This window comes from Aotus nancymaae, unplaced genomic scaffold (genome assembly GCF_030222135.1).
Source record: "Aotus nancymaae isolate 86718 unplaced genomic scaffold, 86718_ANA_hifiasm-v0.15.2.pri h1tg000058l, whole genome shotgun sequence".
Lineage (NCBI taxonomy): Eukaryota > Metazoa > Chordata > Mammalia > Primates > Aotidae > Aotus > Aotus nancymaae.
In genome coordinates, this window is record NW_026988472.1 from 38,983,363 (window position 1) to 39,004,697 (window position 21,335).

At 43.9% G+C, this 21,335-nt stretch overlaps 1 protein-coding gene across 10 annotated transcripts in view; it reads left to right on the forward strand.

The window, feature by feature from the left end:
- SH3KBP1 (SH3 domain containing kinase binding protein 1) overlaps window positions 1-21,335 on the forward strand; it is a 384,957-nt gene that overhangs the window by 34,346 nt on the left and 329,276 nt on the right. For 5 of the 10 annotated variants that reach the window (XM_064364467.1, XM_064364472.1, XM_012434029.3 and 2 more), the window contains exon 2: window positions 17,496-17,653. In XM_064364467.1, the coding sequence (XP_064220537.1) occupies window positions 17,496-17,653 (158 nt within the window). Of the gene's footprint in view, window positions 1-17,495; window positions 17,654-20,767; window positions 20,842-21,335 lie in introns of those variants that run through there. The other 5 variants (XM_064364465.1, XM_064364468.1, XM_064364471.1 and 2 more) reach the window with 4 other exon arrangements.

Sequence of the window (21,335 nt, forward strand, 5' to 3'; positions counted from 1 at the left end):
CCTACTCCCTGACCACCCCCTCCAAGTCTGTATCCTGCTGTCTTGGCATCTGTTAGGCACTGAGCTTCCCCACTGTCTGTAGATCAGTCCTGCCAGAGGCCACTGAGCTCAGCTCAAAATCCTTTCTCTCCTACCTGGACACAGTCCTGGGGCACCTGGGCCCTGCTTGCCTCTGGCCCTGCAGTGGTCCTCTTTGTTACCCATTAATGCTTCCATTTACTTCTCTCTCACTGTTTTTCCTTTTGTAAATTAAAAGACACACACGCTCACACATGTGCACGTGTACACACACACACACACACACACACACAGAGATAAAAGAAAATTCTGTAGTGCATTTTGTACTGAGTTTGTTCCAGACTCTCCTCTCTGCAAGCTCCTCAAATTCTCTTCTTACCCCTGACCCTAACCAACAGATAGCCACGATTCCTATTTAAGAGAAGGCGTCAACTCCCTTGTGTACCCTCATCTTATGTCTTTGTATCACTGCTATAATGTTGATCCACTTTTTTTTTTTTAAGATGGGGTTTCACCATGATGACCAGGCTGGTCTTGAACTCCTGACCTCAGGTGATCCACCCACCTCGGCCTCCCAAAGTGCTAGGATTACAGGCGTGAGCCACCGTGCCCAGCTGTTAATCCACTTTTATCCTCTTTTTATCCAATGTCAGAGAAAGAGACCCTTCCATCTTTTTTTAATTCTTCCCTGACTTCTCTCCGATCATGCATTCCTGACTCATCTGCCTGTTGTCCAGCACAGTGACCCTGTCCCCGAAGACCATCAGTAAATACTTACTGGATCAAAGAGCCATTCTGTCTAACAAAATATCAGCTAAGAATGTAGAAGGGCAGCAGGCCTAATTTGGCCTGGTTTCATATTTGAGTCTACTGCCTGTATTCATGTGTGCACTTGGGTATGTTCATGTTTTTTTTCTGTGTAGCCATATGTCTCAGAAAATCTTTATTGATTGAAAAACATATGAGCAGGAACAGGGGCAAGAAGATGGGCTTTGAGTCCAGACTGGCTGGCAGCTGGAATGTTATCTGATCTCTCTGGGAGTTGGATTCTTTCCTAAACCAGGAACAATAATAGGCACCTTGTAGAGCGTGTTCCAGTTCCTATTGCTGTGTGACAAATTACTCCAAAACTTAGCATCTTCAAAAAGCCATCTTATTATGCTCACCAGTTTTGTGGTCCAGCATTTGGACAGGGCATGGTAGGGAGGGCTTGTCTCAGCTCTACATTGTCTGGGGCCTCAGCTGGAAAGGCCTGAGGTTGGGGTGGACATGACAGCTAGGGGCTGGAACCATCTGAAGGGTGGGTCCCTCACGTGTCGGGCCAGGCTGGGATGACTCAGTAACTAGGCATGCCAGCTAGTGCGTCTCATTTCGAATTGGCTTCCTCATGGCATGGCTGTCTTGGGGTATTCCAACAAGTGAGTTGGAAACCGTAGAATACAGCCCAGAAGTCACACTGCATCACTTTCCTCCATTGTGTTGGTCAAAGTGGTCACCAGCCTGCCCAGGTTCCAGAGCCCGGGGAGGAAGATGAGATTTCTTCTGTTGACACCTGGATCACATTCTAGAAGAGCTCAAGGGACAGGAGATGTTGTAGCCATCTTGGAAAACACAATCAGCCACAGAGTGATTGTTACAGTTAAATGATACAGCGAGGATAAAGGCACCTGACACAAGACTTTGAGTATATTTTCTGCTGGGCATGGTGGCTCATGCCTGTAATCCCATCTCCTCTGGGGACTGAGGCACGAGGATCATTTGAGGCCAGGAGTTCTAGATCAGCCTGGGAAGCATAATAAGCTCCCTTCTCTACAAAAAATAATAAGCTGGGTGTGGTGGCAGGTGCCAATAGTCCCAGCTACTTGGGAGGCTGAGGTGGGAGGATCTCTTGAGCACAGGAGGTTGGGGCTGTAGTGAGCCATGATTGTGCCACTGCACTCCATCCTAGGTGACAGAGTGAGGCCCTGTTTCAAAAGGGTATATTTTCATTTGATAAATATTTATAATGTTCCTACTATATGCTAGGTATCAACTGGATCTACAGAGGCAAACAAAGCAGACATGCTCTCTGTCCTCCTGTAGCTTTCAGTCTAGTGAGAGACACAGGCAGTGATCACATGTAATTAGATCTGGAAATTCCTCCTTTTCTGGAGAGGGACTGGTGGAACATCTGGATTTGTGTGTTGCATTTTAAGTGTTTTTTTTTTCCCTCAATGAATGATGAGGAAGGGGATCTGCCCAGTGTTAATGTGGAATCTCTTCCTGCTATTTGTTTTGTTTTGATACTTCTGCAGAACTGGAAACTCGTAGCCCTGAAGGATGCCTCGTCAGGCTTGAGGTCTGCAAGCACCCCCTGACCTTTTTGTTCAGCTTCAGACTTATGTTTCTCTTTCTGCAAAAGGGGTTTAGGAGAGTGCTAGCGGTACATAGAGTCACCTGGGAGATCATCTTCAGCCTAGACATGACCGACTCTGCCCACACTGACCCATTCTGTTGGGAACTAGGACATATGTGGAGGAGACAGGCATGAGGTTTCACAGGGCATTCTGACACCTCTGGGTGAGGAACCCAGTGTGAGATGGGCCAGCACTTCCTAAACCATACCATGTGTGTGAGTGCCCTGGGGATCTTCTTATGATGCAGCCTCAGATTCAGTTGGTCTGGGGGAGGCTGGGGGATGCCTCTGAGTAGTGAGGGTATATAGAGTACCAGGCAGGTACAGACAGAGATGTCCGTGAAAGTTTACTGCAGCCTGACGAAAGGGCTAGTTAGTTCGCAGATAGTAGGGTGCTGAGGGCTAGCCAGGTGAGCTACCAGATTTCTGTCATGTTTCAGCATGCATTTCTTACAGATAAGGACTCTGCTAAAAACCATAATCATGGTATCACTTTTACACATAAGCAATCCAAGCAACAGCCTTATGTAAAACACAAGAAACCCAAATTCAGAATGTTGGCAAAGGTGGCCTTGTCCAAGGTCTGCACTCATAGACATGGTGTAGAATACACTTTTGATTGTGCTACTTGCTCATTTTTAAAGTAGCTTATATATATTTTTTGAGTAGCTTATATATCCCAGCACTTTGAGAGGTCGAGGCGTGCAGGTCACTTGAGTTCAAGACCAGCCTGGCCAACATGGTGAAACCCTGTCTCTACTAAAAATACAAAAATTAGTTGAGCATGGTGGCCTGCGCCTATAGTCCCAGCTATGCAGGAGGCTGAGGCATGAGAATCACATGAACCCAGGGGGCGGAGGTTGCAGTGAGCTGAGATCACGCCACTGCACTCCAGCCTGGGAGACAGAGCAAGACTGTCTCAAAAAAAAAAAAAAAAAAAATTATAGATGCCCAGACTCTTTATAACAAATTCAAATGTTGAAACATGCACACATACATAATACACACATTCTTTTAATATTTTGTTGCCTTTAAAAACTTCATATTCCTTTCTAGGTGCATTGCTGTGCTCAGCATGGTCAGCTGAATCATTTGTGAGACAGTGATTACACCAGCTAGAGTTATGCCAGCATAAAAATTTGTCTCTTCGTGTTTTCAGTTCAGTGTAGGACATTATTCTTCTACTTGCACATATAGAGCATTTTAACAGTCTGGAAGTGTTTCAGCATATATTTTGTAGAGGTAAGGACTCTTTTCAACACGATAATCTCAATTATTTTTATACATATAACAACTAACAATGTTTCCTTATCATTTAGTTTAAATATCCAATTTTTACATGTAGTTAAAATATTTTAAAAGGTGTTTGTTTGAATCAGGATTTGGAAGGTCTATACTTTCTAATTGGTTGGTTGTCTCTGAGTCTGGTTTTGTTTGGTTTGTTTGTTTTTGAGACGGAGTCTCACTTACTCTGCCACCCAGGCTGGAGTGCAGTGGTAGTCTCGGCTCACTGCAACTACATCCTCCACTTCCTGGGTTCAAGTGATTCTCCTGCCTCAGCCTCCTGAGTAGCTGGGATTACAGGCACATGCCACCACACCTGGCTATTTTTTGTATTTTTTGCAGAGACAGGGTTTCACTATGTTGGCCAGGCTGGTCTTGAACTCCTGACCTCAAGTGATCTGCCCACCTCAGCCTCCCAAAGTGCTGGGATTACAGGCATGAGCCACCACACCTGGCCTCTGAGTCTGTTTTAATCTAGGTTCTGCTATCTCTTTTTCTTTGCTTTTGTTGTCGTTGTTGTTGTCAAGGAAACTAAGTCATTTTCTTACAGTTCTATAGTCTGGATTTTGCTGATTGCCTCCTTAGAGTGCCATTTAACATATTTCTGGACGTTCTGTATTCCCTGTAAACTGGTGGTAAATCCAGAGGCTTGATCTGATTCAGGTTCAGTTTGTTGGCAAGAATATTTTGCCAGTGGTGACTCACACTTCCATCATGAGGCTCCAGATGCCTGGTTGTCTCTCTTTTTGTAATGTCCACAACTGGCCCGGCATGGTGGCTCATGCCTGTAATCCCACCACTTTGGGACACTGATGGCAGAGGATCACTTGAGCCCAGGAGTTAGAGACTATCCTGAGCAACATAGTGAGACTCTTATCTCTGAACACAAATTTTTAAAAATTAGCCATGACATTTAAAATAAATAAATAAATAAAAAGCCAAATATAGTGGCTCATACCTGTAGTCCCAACTACTTGAGAGGCTGAGGCAGGAGGACCACTTGAGCCCAGGAGTTCCAGGCTCTGGTGAGCCATGACTGTGCCACTGCCCTCCAGCCCAGGTGACAGAGTGAGACCCTGTCTCAATCAATCAATCAGTAGCCATAGCAGCTAGTGACCATTGCTCAGGTTCTTGATTGCATTAGAGGTTGCAAAATGTTGATTGTCCAATTCCCTAATTTCTTCTTCATTTATTAGCCAGAATATTCCCATACAGAGAAATTTCTCATTAACCATTTGGTTATCTTGAATTCATGTAGGAAAGGCAGGACGAATGTTTGATTCTTTTTTTAAATTGACCAGTTTTCAAAACGAGTCAGCTCCCTAGCATCTTTCAAAGGTGGCCAATGATTTTTTAAAAGTATCATTGTGAAAGATGTATCACATAATATGTGAGACATCAAATTTCAGTCAGGTTATTGTTACTAGTGCAATTATTGTTTCAATGCAGTTTCAATGCTGTTTGAAGGCAGTTATTATTACTCATTCCCATGTTTCCCCATTTGTGACCCGTGGGAGCCTCTTCAGGTTCACTTCTGAGTTCTTTTGACATGACCCTAGTAGTGTTTGCTGGCCTCCTTGCCTTCTTGGTGTGACAAGATGGTCCAGGTTTATCACCTTTCCTGCCCCAGAAATAAAATTAGCCATTTCTCTAAGGGTAGCTGGATTTCTTTTTGTGAAAACGGTATTTGGAGGCTGAATGTGATTATTTCAGAAAAAAATTATGTATTGCTCTTCATAGATCATTATTCTTAGGAGTCTTTTGATGTGAGGCTGCTGAGATCTTTAATTTTATTTGCTTATTTTTATTAACTCATATTTCAGTTTTGGGAAAGGTTTCAAAAATTTTAAGCCCTATCCACTTTATTTAGGTCTCATTCTCTTTTTCCAACTTTAAGCCATAACCTTCAAAGGAAAGAGAATGTTGGGTTTTAACTTCACTTTTCTTTTGTGTTAGTCTATATAGACACATGCTTACTAAGTGGCTTCCTGATACTGCCACAAAGTATTTACAATGTAGTTGATTAAGAAAACATTTGTGAAGTAGATACTTGACTAGCAACTTGTAGTTCAGATTGTTGTTCAATATTAATAAGTGCCAACTCAGATGACTTGTACATTAACTTGGTAGTTATTGTCTTGATAGACTCACAATTACTGTGTGACATCATTGGTGAAACTTAGGATGAAACCATTAAATGCACCCTTCCTAATAACCTGCACATTATGGTGTTGCAAATATGCTAGATGGTATCTCCAGATTAGATGTCTGGGAGCTTAAAGTAGTTATGCTTATGACAGTTTGAAATTCTAGACTACTTTGAAGAGCTGTTATTTTGCTGTTATCTTCTGCTTTTATCCCTGTGCATTTGTCTCAGATCTCATCTTCTCAGATTCTCAGCTTCTTGTCAAAATCATCCTTCCAAGTTTCTCCCCACTCAACAATAAGCATTTCTTGAGTGCCTGATGGGGCCAAGCACTCAGCCAAGCACTTGAGGAAGGAAGACGCATTGGGCAATGACTTTTCTTTCAAGAGACCCATCGGCTTCCATTTTACATGTCCTTGCCTTCTAGGGGCTCATAGTAGCAGGATTACTACACCTGGGGGTATAAATGAAGCCTGAAGTGGGACAGAAATCTGCCAGGGGGCAGTTGGGGGCGGGGGAGCAGTGAAGATTCACTGTGCTTTCTTCTCACGTACCTCACTGTCTACTATCTCTCTTACAAGAAGGCTTTTGCTTTTCTTCTTTCATACAACATGTCCAAATATAAAGCTGGCCTGCCCCCCATACTATCCTATCCTTAAGACAAGCGAGAATTGCTTTCCGTTATAGTCCTTACAAAGTATCCTGTACTATAAGGGCTCTATGAAATTATTTTGAATAAAATAGTTTAAGCGAATCCTTCGGATACCTTATCCATAATCAAATTGTTTCATGAAATGAGAGAGTGTTGGGGGGCTGGGGAGCGATGTTTTCTAATTATTTTATTTCACATAATCTGTAATTACATTAATACACAATATAAACAGACATTTGACTGTTTCTTCTTCTGTTTTGAGGTTTACGTATTCAGGTTAGCCCACAACCTTTTGGATCTTCTCACTGAGAAAAACAGGGTATCGCTTTCTAATCAGGCACTTGTCTTTGGGTCTTTTCTGAATCTGAGAACTAGGCTATCATTATAAAGTCAGGAAAATCTCTACTCATCCTCAAGCTATTTTATTATGTAGCACTGCCAAATATTTATATAAAGCAGCTTACTTTCTTCTCCATACACAAAAAAGATTGTCTTCTTTAAGTGGCTAAACTATTTTGACTAAACAGACTTTTTATTAAATTGGTTTTCTGGCCGGGTGTGGTGGCTCATGCCTGTAATCCCAACACTTTGGGAAACTGAGGCTGGCAGATCACTTGAAGTCAGGAGTTTGAGACCAGCCTGGCCAACATGATGAAACCCCATCTCTAGTAAAAAAAAAAAAAAAAAAATTAGCTGGGTGTCGTGGTGCATGCCTGTAATTCCAGATACTCAGGAGGCTGACGCAAGAGAATCACTTGAACCCAGGAGGCAGAGGTTGCAGGAAGCTGAGATCGTGCCACTGCAGTCCAACCTGGGCAACAGAGCAAGACTCCATCTCAAGAAAAAAAAATAAAAAAACAGAAAAAGAATATTGATCCATAAACAATTGTGCCTAGTAGCTCAGGAGACTACAATTAAGTCCATTTAAAAAATGTGGTTTTCTGAGATTTCATGTAACACTACCTGAGAAAAAGTAGAATGATAGAAATTAATTAGAGGCTCTAAAAATTAAATAAGAATATCAGGCTGGGTGTGGTGGCTCATGCCTGTAATCCCAACACTTTGGATGGCTTAGGTGGGTGGATTACTTGATGCCAGGAGTTCTAGACCAGCCTGGCCAACATGGCATAACCCGTTTCTACTAAAAATACAAAAATTACCTGAGCATGGTAGTGTATTCCTATAATCCCAGCTACTCAGGAGGCCAAGGCAGGAGAATCATTTGAACCCGGGAGGCGGAGGTTGCAGTGAGCCAAGATGGTGCCACTGCACTCCAGCCTGGGCAACAGAGCAAGACTCCATTTCAAGAAAAAAAAATTGGTTTTCTAAGATTTCACTTATTTTTTTTCCCCTCCATGATTGTTGTATAGAACCATTCTCCATACAGGCTTATCCAGCGTTAACCTGTTGTCTTTGTTTTTTGCTAGTTTTTTTTTTTTTTTAAACCTGCAAAGTCACCTGCACACTTTCTCCATTCTTTCTTTTTCACTTAAAAATTCGTCTTCTGGTCAAGTTATTCTTACCCAGTGTATCTAATGCATAGTCTTAAAAGAGCTGTGTGTTAGGTTTGCAAAGGTTAATTTCAGTCAGGAAGCCCTTGATAAATCTTTGTTCTTGCTCCTTGAGCTTTTGTTCCAGGGACAGGCCCTGGTGAGGCAGAGGCTTCAGAAGGCAAGCTGTAAGGGACTCAAGGCCCTCAGGTTTTGTGAACAGTTTCCCATCCAGGCCCTGTATCTCATTCTGATCTTTGATTGAATGCCCCTCTGCTTTCGTGGGGCATTGGTTGTGGTGAAGGTAAGAGTGGAATCAAGGTTGATCACAGTAACTTGAGAGGCTTGGACCAGTGGTGCATACTTGTTTGGTGGCCAACTGATCATGTTGATCTTCAGCTTTCTCTAGCCTTCAAGTTAAATAACAAGGCTCACATTTGTAACTGCATTTCTTTGTGTTGAATGGTAAGGTATAGGTTTGAGATCATTGTTTTCTCAAGACACTCCTGCTGCACTCCTGAGTGCACTCCTGGTATACTCAGTCACCATCATTTATTGAGCACCTACTGTGTGCCAGACACCAGATGATGGGGAAAGGGTGCTCAGATCTGCCAAGGGGGAGAGGGTGCTCAGATGTGTCCTTTAAGGGCTCCAATTCCAGAGTGTGTGCAGGGAGGGTGTGTGGGGGTAGCCCTCACAGCATAGCATGATAATGGCCTGCAAGACTAGCATCTGGCATTAATGGAGTAGCTTCTGTATACAGTTTACAGATATCGCCTCTCACCCTTGCCACAGATCATCTTCCGATTTTAAACATAAAGAAAGTGAACTCGAGCTAGGAATCTTACCCCACGTCACACAACCAGTGAATATCTAAGCTGGAATTTGCTCCCAGGCCTGCTGGGCTTTCTCCTATACCTCATGCTTAGTGGTGGCAAGAGAGGAGAGATGGACTGGGAGGCTTGGGTTCCTTGGACTGTCCTGGAAAGCAGCAAGTGACAAGAGTGTCCTTAGTGGTGTCTGAGGCAGGTAATGGTGGGCCTGTCTTTCCTCTCACACAGCTGGGTTTGCTTTTTCTCTTCTTTCTTGATTCATCTCTTTTCCCCTTTTCCTGCTGCTGCCCAATTCTTTGAGCTGCTACTGGGCCTGTTATAGACATTGCTGAACCCTACAAGAGGCCATCCAGCCACAGGGGTGCTGCCTCCTGCTCAGAGAGAGAGTTTAGGCCCAGAGACTCTGTCATTGGAGTCTGTGTTCTGAGCCTGTCTTCGTTGGCGAAGCTGATGTTCAGTGTTTAAGATGCAGGCCTTGGGAATTACTTGCTTGTTGGGTTGGTGTTCCTTAGTGATGTGTTTGTGAAGACACCAAAAGGAAAACGTGACTGGTATGTAGGGCAGCTTTATTGTATGTGGAGATCCCCACAGTACCTGTGGCCTTGGCCTGGGAAATTTAGGCCCCCAAACTCTTCAGCCCCGACACTAATGGGAAGCACTAGATGGTAAGAACTTAGCCTTGTGCGTCCTTGCATAGAGAAGAGTGTGTGTATATAAAGTTGATGCATGAGTATCTGTTATGGTTCTCTGGTTTTAAGTAAAAGAAACCAACTTTCCCATAACTAAGATAGCAAAAAAGATTTATCAGAAGGCGTTTGGGTGGTTGATAGCATGGTAGGAGAAGCTAGAAGATCAGATCTGAGAAAGATGGCAACTGGGCAGCTTCAGGGATCTCTACTTCTGAGAACGCTGGTGGGGGAATCTGCTCTAGCCATCTCCAATCTTTGTCACATTGCTTTGAGTCACAGTTGGGTTCTGTGCTGTACATTGGCTGGCAGAGGGCAGGGCATGTTGATGGGCAGTCCCTTCAAACTATCTATCTCATAGTGGAAGGGAAGTTCCCCCAAATAGTTCCCCTCCCTGCATGGGGAGTGTTCTCCCCCTAGGGCACAAACACAGTCTACCACCTCAATGACTGAAAATCTACAATAATAAATTCTTAAATATGTATTGCATAGAATTTTTAATTTTAACTTTATTATTATTTTTTTTTGAGACAGAGTCTCGCTCTGTCACCCAGGCTGGAGTGTAGTGCTGCAGTGTCGGATCACTGCAACCTCCACCTCCCAGGTTCAAACGATTCTCCTGCCTCAGCCTCCTGAGTAGCTGGAATTACAGGTGCGTACCCCCACGCCCGGCTAATTTTTGTATTTTTAGTAGAGATGGGGTTTCTTCATGTTGGTCATGCTGGTCTCAAACTCCTGACCTTGTGATCTGCCTGTCTCGGCCTCCCAAAGTGCTGGGATTACAGACGTGAGCCACCACGCCTGGCCAATTTCGATTTTAATTTTATTTATTTATTTTGAGATGGAGTTTTGCTCTTGTTGCTCAGGCTGGAGTGCAATGGCACTATCTCTGCCTCCTGGGTTCAAGTGATTCTCCTGCCTCAGCCTCCCAAGTAGCTGGGATTACAGGCATGCACCTCCACGCCTGGCTAATGTTTTGTATTTTTAGTAGAGATGGGGTTTCTCCATGTTGGTCAGGCTGGTCTCGAACTCCTGACCTCAGGTGATTCACCCGCCTCGGCCTACCAAAGTGCTGCCATTACAGATGTGAGCCACTGCACCTGGCCCAATTTTTATTTTTAAAAGTTGTATTGAGGTATAAAATTTCACCCATTTTAAGTGTACAGTTTAATACTTTTCAAGTAAATTCACAGCATTCCGTAACTTTCACCACAGTTTAATTTGAGAATATTTCCATCACCTCAAAAAGATTCCTCATACCCATCTGCAGTCTATCCCCATTCCCATTCCTAGCCCTAGGCAGCCACTGATCTGTTTTCTGTCTTTTTAGATTTGAACATAGGTTTTTATATGTTCCTGACTGGTGTAACTTTGTCTGGGTATTCTGGAAACTATGTTATACATGAAAGAAAAAAAGAGATCCCCTCTGCCCCCATCAATGGTGTGAAAGTCTGTATCTTGTTGGTCTCAGATTTCTCTGCTTTCTCTTTTAGATCCTTTCTTCTCTCCAGTGAACTGTAATTTAGGAGAGCATAGCCCTGGGCTTGATGTTGCCATTATTTACTTCTCAATCTCTCTACGCCTAAGTCATGGAACCTTCTAGGCCCTAGTTCCTCATCTGTAAAATTCAGAAAAAAATTAGACAAGATGATATCTGATGTTCTTTCCATCTCTAATGGTCAGCACTCATGATCTTTTTTGGTGAAGTCTTTTTTGGCAAAAAATGACTTCTTGATTTTCTGTACTCTTCAGAGGGCTGAAACAAAACACTAAAATTAAAAATTTATTCTTCAGAATTCACAGAACAGAATAAGTGCAGAAGCAGTAAGTGTGTAACATTTCTACTTCTGAAATGATTAAAGCTTACTGCACTGAGACCTCTGCGACATCACATACATGTGTATACAGCGGAGGAAATTAATTGAAAACTTTCATTTTCCTTCATGCTTTCTGGTTTATTCAAATATTTATTGAAGCAGACATGATGCTAGGTGAGGGATTTAGAATTCTGGCAAAGATAAGGGCTTTTCCCAAATGATGATTGGAGTCTGGTTGGGGTAAGTCAGTGTGAAATTATAGTGAGGTGAACCAGCCCTAGGAGAGAGGAAGGACAGTGAGCAGAGGTAGGGAGGGAGTGGTCACAGAGCAGGACCATGGAAATACCACCACCACCACCAACAACACCACCACCACCACCATCACCGCCACCACCGTGAGAAGCTGGCCCTGAGAACCTGCTAGGCAGCTGGCTTAGCCAACCCACAGTTAAAAACCACCCATTTCATCTTTAGGGGAGGAGACATTCCAGCAAGTGTGAAGGTAGCGATAGGGGAGGGTGAAGTGTTTTGTATTTCTAAGCAGATCTCTTATCTCCCCTGGCTCTATCTTGTTGTAACATGGGGTTAACTGTAGCATTGGTTTTTGCAGCGACAGTAGATGTAGCAAACTTGTGGAGGCTGGCTTTTGACACAGCAGACAGCTGGAGGGTGGTATTTTTCTGATGGGGAGATGTTCTTAAGTTTTGTAATTTATGTTGTCTTTAAATATGGGATTTTGTTTACTGTTATCCTAATTACACCTCTGATGTATTTTATTTAGCTTAACGTTTTAATTTTCTGCTCATGCCCAGAGGTAGTTTCTTAAGGGGTACCACTTAAAAAAAATCTTAGGTAATGTTTTATCCTTTCTGCAGTTACCTGCAGCCTCTTGAAGACAAGAAAATAGGTTTTGGGGGCACAGACTTTCTTCTGGGCTCTTGTGATATAATTTCGGCAGTGTTGTATCATCCAAGATCTTCACCACCTGTTTGCCAAGTATTATACTAAACCATTCTGTTCTATAGAGACATGAGACAAACCACATATGTCATTTTAAATGTTCTAGTAGCCACATTAATAAAATTTTTAAAAGGTAAAATAAATTTGAAGAATATATTTATTTAACACAACAGATCTAAAACATCACTTAAACATGCAATTGATTGGAAAATAATGAGCTATTTCACGTTATTTTTTTCTAAACAAGTTTTTGGAACTTGAGGTGTATCTTACAGCACATGTCAGTTCGGACGAGCCACATTCCAAGTACTCACTAGCCACATTTGCAGTGACATTGTACTGGACAGCAAAGTTCTAAACCTTTCAAAAAGGCTTGCAGAGGGCACTGGAAAGAGCCCTCAGAGAGGGTAGGAGAGACATATCCTCATGATTGATGAGCTCTTAACAAAGCCACAGGTTTCCTCTTCTTTAATCCTTCCTTCTCTCCAGTGGACCTTAATTTAGGAGAGTATAGCCCTGGGCTTGATGCTGCCATTATTTACCTCTCAATCTCTCTAAGCCTAAGTCATGGAACCTTCTAGGTCTCAGTTTCTCATCTGTAAAATTCAGAAAAAAAATTAGGCAAGATGATATCTGATATCTTAGAGAAACCTGATATGTAAAAAAATTCATCTTGATAGGAAAGGTAAAGCAGGAAGTAATTATTCATGTTACAGAAGAATTAACCACAGGATCTTTTAAATAGCAAGCTCCCTTAGTGCATGGAAGAATATGACTCAATTTGCAAAATGTGATTGACACTTGACATTTTAGTAGCACCTTTGTTGGGCTGGGAACGGTCTACCATCATAAAATGCAAGCTGAGCAGTCATATTGAGCACCTACTGCATGTCATGGATGCTTATAGGGGCCCCAGCAGAACTAAGGGTGATCCATACTCAGAAGGCATTTAGAGGCTCATGGGAAAGACAAGACACAGCTTGACATTGCTTCAGTGGCAGGGGCCAGGGAGGCCTTAGGCCTAGAAGAGCTTAGAAGGTGATGTGGAGGCGTTAGGACCCAGCTGTGGCCAGAAGGCAAGGAGGCTGTGCATGATGAAACTTAAGTTTAAAGAAAGGGCAGTGGCCTGCATGGTGGCTCACGCTTGTAATCCCAACTCTTTGAGAAGTCGAGGCAGGTGGTTCACTTGAGGTCAAGAGTTCAAGACCAGCCTGACCAACACGGTGAAATCCCGTCTCTACTAAAATAACAAATATTAGCTAGGCGTGGTGGCAGGTGTCTGTAATCCAGGCACTTTGAGAGGTCAAGGTGGGTGGATTACTTGAGCTCAGGAGTTTGAGACCAGCCTAAGCAATATGGTGAAACCCTGTCTGTACAAAAAATACAAAAATTAGCTGGGTGTGGGGGTGTGCACCTGTAGTCCCAGCTACTTGGGAGGCTGAGGTGGGAGGATCACTTGAGCCTGGGAGACAGAGGTTGCAGTGAGCTGAGATGGTGCCACTGCACTCCAGCCTGGGCAACATAGCCAGACCCTGTCTCAAAAAAAATTTGTTTTAGTATCTCCTTAATTAATTATAGATTGTGCGCATATATTACTATACTAATTGAAAAACAAGAAAACCCCAGAGAAGCTCCTATACTGTTGTTATTAGGCTTAACAAACTTTCAAAACACATAAATTGAGTATTGTATGACTTTAGATATTGGTGGAAAAATGAAGACATTTTCTTCATGGTTCAGGTACATAGTTTTAAAATATCTTGCTAATCCCGATGGTTCCACAGTTATACCAATGTTAAGGGTGTAAGGAAACCCATATTACAAATGATCTTGATAACTGAGAGTTTGGGGGCCATCTCCCTATAAGATCTGATGTATTCTCCCAATGTGGCTGGCAAAGAGCTCCCAGCAGAAGCCTAAGTGGCAGCTCTACCATTTTCTTGGCACTTGGCCTCATGTTATCTACATCTTCTATTTTCTTTACACACATCTTTTCAAACAACTGACCCACTTTTTGAGGGTGATTTCAGTGAGAAGAGGTGATAGCCATAAGGAGGCTTTACCAGGAGGCGCCGCAGAACTGTAGGTTGCCTCATGGTGGGGACACAGCCAAACCATATCAGATGGGAATTATTAGCTTTGACATTTGTACAACTGAGACCCAGAGAAGTTAGCATCACATAGAATGCTAGTGCTTGCTCTGGTGGTACTCCTTGGTTCCACTGTCCCTCCGGCTGCTTCCTGCCCCTTGAAGGATCCCTGACTGTGTGTCCTGGTGACTGGGTCAAGGAGCCTGTGTCATTCTGTCAATGGAACAATAGAGAAGTTGAATTATTACTTTTTTAAAGTTAAAATGAATAGACATTGTAATTTTTTTTCCCCATCATCTCAGTGGATGCTTGAAGTGAACACATCCCGCTGGAGAGCACTAGGTCAGAAAATAAGCTTAACTTATTTGCTGAGCTTCAAGCTCTTTAATTGGAAAGATGGGCATCAGAATGTTGGGAGGGTTGAGATAGTGTAGGAAAAAGTATCTGGAACATGAACAGTGATTACTGTAATCTCAGTTTCTATAGCAAAGCTTTTTCTGTTTGTTTGTTTTTGAGTCAGGGTCTCACTGTTACTTAGGCTGGGGTGCAATGGTACAGTCATGGCTTACTTCAGCCTCACACTCCTGGGCTCAAGCCATCCTTCTGCCTTAGCCTCCCCAGTTGCTGGGACTACAGATGTGTGTCACCATGCCTGGCTAAGTTTTTAATTTTTTGTGTAGAGATGGGGTCTTGCTATGTTGTCCAGACTGTTCTTGAACTCCTGGCCTCAAATAACTCCCCTACTTTGGCCTTCCAATGTGTTGGGATTACAGGCAAGAGCCAGCAAAGGTTTAATAGATCAATATCTAGGCTGTCTGAGGAAAGCTGTGTTTTAATTGACCTGGTTCCAATTGTTATGATGGCTCATTTTAACTGCTGGGGTGAGGAGCATAGCATGGTACAATAAAGTCAGAGTGTTCGTGCCTTCGTACTTGTCAGGATCACAGAGAAATCTGCAAAGGTTGCCTTGTTCATATTCTTCCACTCCTTTAGGATAAGAATGGTTCACAACTCAACTTCATCCTGGGCAGATTTATGACAGTAAAGTAAGCCAGCTAACTTTGGAATAAAAAAAAAATGATAAAGGAATTTTCACTCTGAGTTGCTTATGAATTGTCTGGTTTAGCAGATGTTATGAGTGGACAGACAGAGCACACCAACCTGGGTGGATAGGATGTTTGGAACTGGAAGTGCTTTGGGAATTTATCCTGAATGGATATACAAAGCCCGTATGACAGGCACCCATTCACTACCAGTGTTTTTCCTGGAAAACCTGTCTCAGTGTATTGAAGTTTTTTAACTCATTTGTGCTTTTTGTTTCCTATTTAAGAAATACTTGCCAAATCTAAGGTCATGAAGATTTTCTCCTATCCATTCTTATAAAAAGTTTTACAATTTTAGCTCTTAGACTTAGGTCTGTGATCTATTTTGAGTTAATTTTAGTATATGCATGCTTTACAGAGCTCATTTAACTTTTCCTCTTCCATTATTTTACCATAATTTCTGAATTGCTAATTCACCACTTGGGGTTTCATCTAATTTTTGTTATCCTTATAGTCATTCATTTGCCATTCATTCATTCATCCATTCATATGGATCTGCAAATTAAAAAAGGAAAAGGCGGACGGGCGTGGTGGCTCATGCCTATAATCCCAGCACTTTGGGAGGCTGAGGCAGGTGGATCTCCTGAAGTCAGGAGTTCGAGACCAGCCTGGCCAACATGGTGAAACACCTTCTCTACTAAAAATACAAACATTAGCAGGGCGTGGTGGCGTAAACCTGTAATCCCAGCTACTTGGGGCGCTGAGACAGGAGAATCTCTTGAACCTGGGAGGCAGAGGTTGCAGTGAGCTGAGATTGCACCACTGCACTCCAGCCTGGGCAACAGAGTGACACTCTGTCTTAAAAAAAAAAAACAAAAAAAAAAAGGAAAAGGTTATGAAATTGGTTCATATTGAGGTGGTCATGAGGAGAAGCCCAGTCTAAATGAATTGTATAATTGATACATGCATGAGTTAACTAATTTTTGGATTGATTAATGCTGCTAATTTGCATTGGCACTTTGTCAGTGAGAACACCCACCTTTTTTACCTGTTGCATTTGCCTGTTACCAAGTATGAGAGATTGCCATAGATCAGGAAAATAGTGTAATATGGAATTGATGTGTAAGAGCTCATCTGTTGGGAGGGCAGTTGGGGTTCTGATGTAGGCGGTCTGAGACATTGGGTTGGCCAACTAGGCCCTCTGTACCAGCCATCTTTACATGTGTTGTCGCTGCAAGATGGGTATTACCTCTGTAGGATGGTGTATTAGTTTGTTCTCATGCTACTAATAAAGACATACCCAAGATTGGGTAATTTATAAAGGAAAGAGGCTTAATTGACTCAGTTCAATATGGCTGGGGAGGCCTCAGGAAACTTAACAATCTTGACAGAAGAGAAAGCAGACACGTCCTTCTTCACATGGCGGCAGGAAGGAGAAATGCCAAACAAAAGAGGGAAAAGCCCCCTTATAAAACCATCAGATCTTGTGAGAACTTACTCACTATCACAAGAACAGCATGAGGGTAACTGCCCTCACAATTCAATTACCTCCTACCGGGTCCCTCTCACAATACATGGGGATTATGGGAACTACAATGCGAGATGAGATTTGAGTGGGGACACAGACCATATCAGATGGGAATTATTAACTTTGACATTTTGTACGACTGAGACCCAGAGAGGTTAGCATCATATAGTATTGGGAGGGGATGGGAGACCTAAAAGTCAAACTCACATCTATTGTCTGTACTCTGAGCTCAGGGAGACAATGCTGGACCCCCTCTGGGTGGGGCACATATTGTTGGCTGGATGTCATCATGCGGCTTTCGCTCTGAAGCGCCTGCTGACCCCAAGACCTGTAGGCCACGTTGCCTGTGCCTGACCACAGACTAGCACTTTGTGGTTTCTGTGCTATAGGCTTCAGGTTAACCAAAATTGGGTTACTGTGTGTGGCTCTGTTATTTTGAATATTTGTAGAGGGGAAGTCCCTTTAATGTGACTTTACTGGCCTTCAAGGGATACTGGGCCTCAGCCTTCTCAACATCTGACCTAAATTACTCTGTTTTCCCTGTTCCTTCCAGTGGAGGCCATAGTGGAGTTTGACTACCAGGCCCAGCACGACGATGAGCTGACAATCAGCGTGGGTGAAATCATCACCAACATCAGGAAGGAGGATGGAGGCTGGTGGGAGGGACAGATCAACGGCAGGAGAGGTTTGTTCCCTGACAACTTTGTAAGAGTGAGTACAAAGCAAAACCCTTTTCCTGTCTCCTGTGTGGGCTCTGCTGACCAAAGGCTGTGGGGGCGCTTGAGGTTGAATTGCACAGACTATCTTAGGGGATGGCTTGATGGCTTGACCTCCTATGTGATACCAAGAGAAGCATGTATAGTTTTGCCCTTGGTATCTGGGATACTTGTTTTGAAGTTGCTTTTTTTTTTTGTAGAGATGAGGTTTCTCCATGTTAGGCCAGTCTCGAATTCCCGACCTCAGGTGATCCGCCCATCTCAGCCTCCCAAAGTGCTGGGATTACAGGTGTGAGCCACTGCTCCTGGCCCGAAATTGCTTTTTTAAGGCTCAGAATGATCTCTTTCCACTGTGTATCACTTCTTAGAAAATGCTGAGGCTGGGAGTGGTGGCTCACGCCTATAATCCCAGCACTCTGGGAGGCTGAGGTGGGCGGATGACTTGAGGTCAGGAGTTCGAGACCGGCCTGACCAACATGGTGAAACCCCATCTTTACTAAAAAATACAAAAGTTAGCCGGATGTGGTGGCACACACCTATAGTCCCAGCTAATTGGGAGGCTGAGGCAGGAGAATTGTTGGAACTCGGGAGGTGGAGTTCAAACTCCATCTGATTGTGAACAGAGATTGTGTCACTGCACTCCAAGCCTGGGCAAGAAAGCGAGACTGTATCAAAAAAAAAAAAAACAAAGAAAGAAAAGAAAATGCTGGAAAAATGTAAAGCTTGTTAAATTGTTGTATGTAGTTGCTTATTTGCTTTGAGAGTTTAAAAGAATTTTACTTTTTTCTATTCCTTGCAAAATGGAGGTAAAACTCAGATTAGACTGCTTAAATGAAATAGCAATCAAATTAAATGTAGAATCCAGCCAGACATGGTGGCTCATGCCTGTAATCCCAACACTTTGGGGAGGTTGAGGCAGAGGGTCACTTGAGCCCAGGAATTCAAGACCAGCCTGGGCAATATAGGGAGACCCTGTCTCTACAAAAATAAAATAAAAAAATTAGCCAGGTGTGGTGGTGTGCACCTGTAGTCCAGGCTACTCAGGAGGCTGAGGTGGGAGGATCACTTGAGCCCAGGAGGTTGAGGCTGCAGTGAGCCACGATCACGCCGGAGCCCTCCCTGTCTCTAAATAAATAAATAAATAAATGTAGAATCCAAATTATGCAATGTCTTAAACGAATGAATGAATGAATGAATGAATGAATATAAAATTCAAATTATGCAATGTTTTCCACCTTGTATTCATATTGCCTCCTTTTTTTTGAAACAGAGTCTTGCTCTCTTGCACAGGTTGGAGTGCAGTGGCATAAACTCGACCTTGGCTCACTGCAACCTCTGCCTCCCAGGATCAAATGATTCTTGGGCCTCAGCCTCCTGAGTAGCTGGGATTACAGGTGCATGCCACCACGCTCAACTAATTTTTGTATTTTTTTTTAGTAGAGTTGGGGTTTCACCATATTGGCTAGGTTGGTCTCAAACTCCTGACCTCAAGTGATCTGCCTACCTCAGCCTCCCAAAGTGCTGGGATTATAGGTGTGAGCCACCGCGCCTGGCTCATATTACCTTTTTGATAGGAGCAATATTATTTTCCTTTACCCCTTTATGTCCATGAAGCACTGAACAAAACTTCTTCAGTAAGGTTTTGAAAATTACGCCTTTTGCAGAAGTCATCTATGGGTTAATTATAAAAATGTAACTCATTCATATTAATAAATTACCACACAGTTATAAGTAATAGTTTGAATTGTCGGGTAGAAAAGGATCACCTGCAGGCTGTTCCTCATGGGAAATACTGACTAGGTCTAAAAGTCCCGGTGCCATAAACTTTCTCACACTGGAGAAGAATGGATTGTCCTCAGTAGGAAGACCTGCATTCAAAAGTCCTGGATCCCCTGCTGTAGTCTCCCTAGTACCAGACAATACTTAAGAGGGAGTGTGCCTTGGATACAGGGAGGCAGGTAGTATGGGGGAACCTTGGGCCCAGAGAAGCAGGTGGCCCCCGCCAAAGGAGTCCTGAGGGCTGGGTGGGAGGGTTTTTTTTTTTAATGACAAGGGGTTGTTGATGAAAAATGTGTGATGCACACTGGATTTCCAGTCACTGCCCTTTCAGAGTTGAAAATGAATAGGAGCCTAGTTAAATCTTTCTTTAGGATCTTGTCTCAGGGTGATCTTGCTAGCGTTTCTGTTTTCTCTTTGGTGTGAGGAGACTGGGGAGAGTTTTGTATGGAACATGCTACTAAACATTGCTTTCTGGAGTTGTAGGAATATAGGCTTTCCCCGCACTGGACTACACTTGAATCCAGCTCTCTCCCATTTTAAGAGTGAGAAAGTGCTGCATCTGGGCCACTGCAGATTGACTCTGTTGAGGTGTGAATGGGAGTTCGTTTGCATATCCAAACAAAGACCCCAGTTTTAGGAAAGGAGTATCCCTGAAGTTGAGCTGCATTCTATTGTGGAAACAGGGTTTTTCCAGATAAAAGGGGCAGTGGTTAGAGTGAAGATGAAGGAGGAAGGAATGAGAGAGGAGGACTATGGGAAGGAGAAAAGACCTAGGGAAGGAGAGAAGACTGTGGGAAGGAGAGGAAGATTGTAGCAAAGTGAGCAGGACTGTGGAGAAGAGATAGGAGGGCCCTGGGAAGGAAAGAGGACTGTGGGAAGGTGAGGTGGATGGTGGGAAACAGGGAGGAGGACCCTAGGAAGGAAGGACCATGGGAAGTGGAGGAGGATCATGGGAAAGAGAGAGGAGGACCCTGGGAAAGGGGGAGTGCTGTGGGAAGGCAAGGAGGGCTGTGGGAAAGAGGGAGGAGGACCGTGGGAAAGAGGGAGGAGGACCGTGGGAAGAAGGGAGGATTGTGGGAAGGGGAGGAAGACCATGGGAAAGAGAGAGCGGAGGACCCTGGGAAGGAAGGAAGAATGTTGGGAAGGCAAGGAGGACTGTGGGAAAGAGGGAGGAGGGCCCTGGGAAGGAGGGAGGACTGTGGGAAGGGGAGGAAGACTGAGAAGGGGAGGAAGGCTGTGGGAAAGAGAGAGGAGGACCCTGGGAAGGAAGGAAGAATGTTGGAAGGCAAGGAGGACTGTGGGAAAGAGGGAGGAGGGCCCTGGGAAGGAGAGGAGGACCATGGGAAAGAGAGAGGAGGTGCCTGGGAAGGAGAAGGGACTGCAGCATCAGCTCCAGTTTTGAGGGTAGGTTGTATTTTGAACACCTTTAATGTGTCTTGTTGGCTTAGTCACCTCATTTTAAGCCACAAATCCACAGAATCACAGAACTGAGTTGGAAGGCACTGAGAAAGCCTATGGAATTTGCTCATAGCATAGGGCGGGCGTGCTGTCAGCGACTGTGGAGGAAACCAGGGCAGGGAAATGCAGTGCAGGAACTGCCCACGAGAGAGCTGGAACCTGACCCTCCTCCTTGCTCGGAGAGGACTCCTCGCTGTGAAATGGAGGTGATGTCTTGACCACCAGGAGGTCTCCCCATTGCCCCACCTGCTCTGCTTTGGGCTAGGCCTATGTGGGCATGGCAGCAGGCTCCTGTCCTGTGGTTTCCCATGAGCTTTGGCTCAAGGGAAGCCCTGGTGGGAGACAGCAGGGAGGGAGGGAGACCAGTGAGACTGGGGGTCGGGGGAGGCGGTTATCCTACCAGCTCCCTGCCAGTGGGGATTTGGGGCAGGCCATGTCCC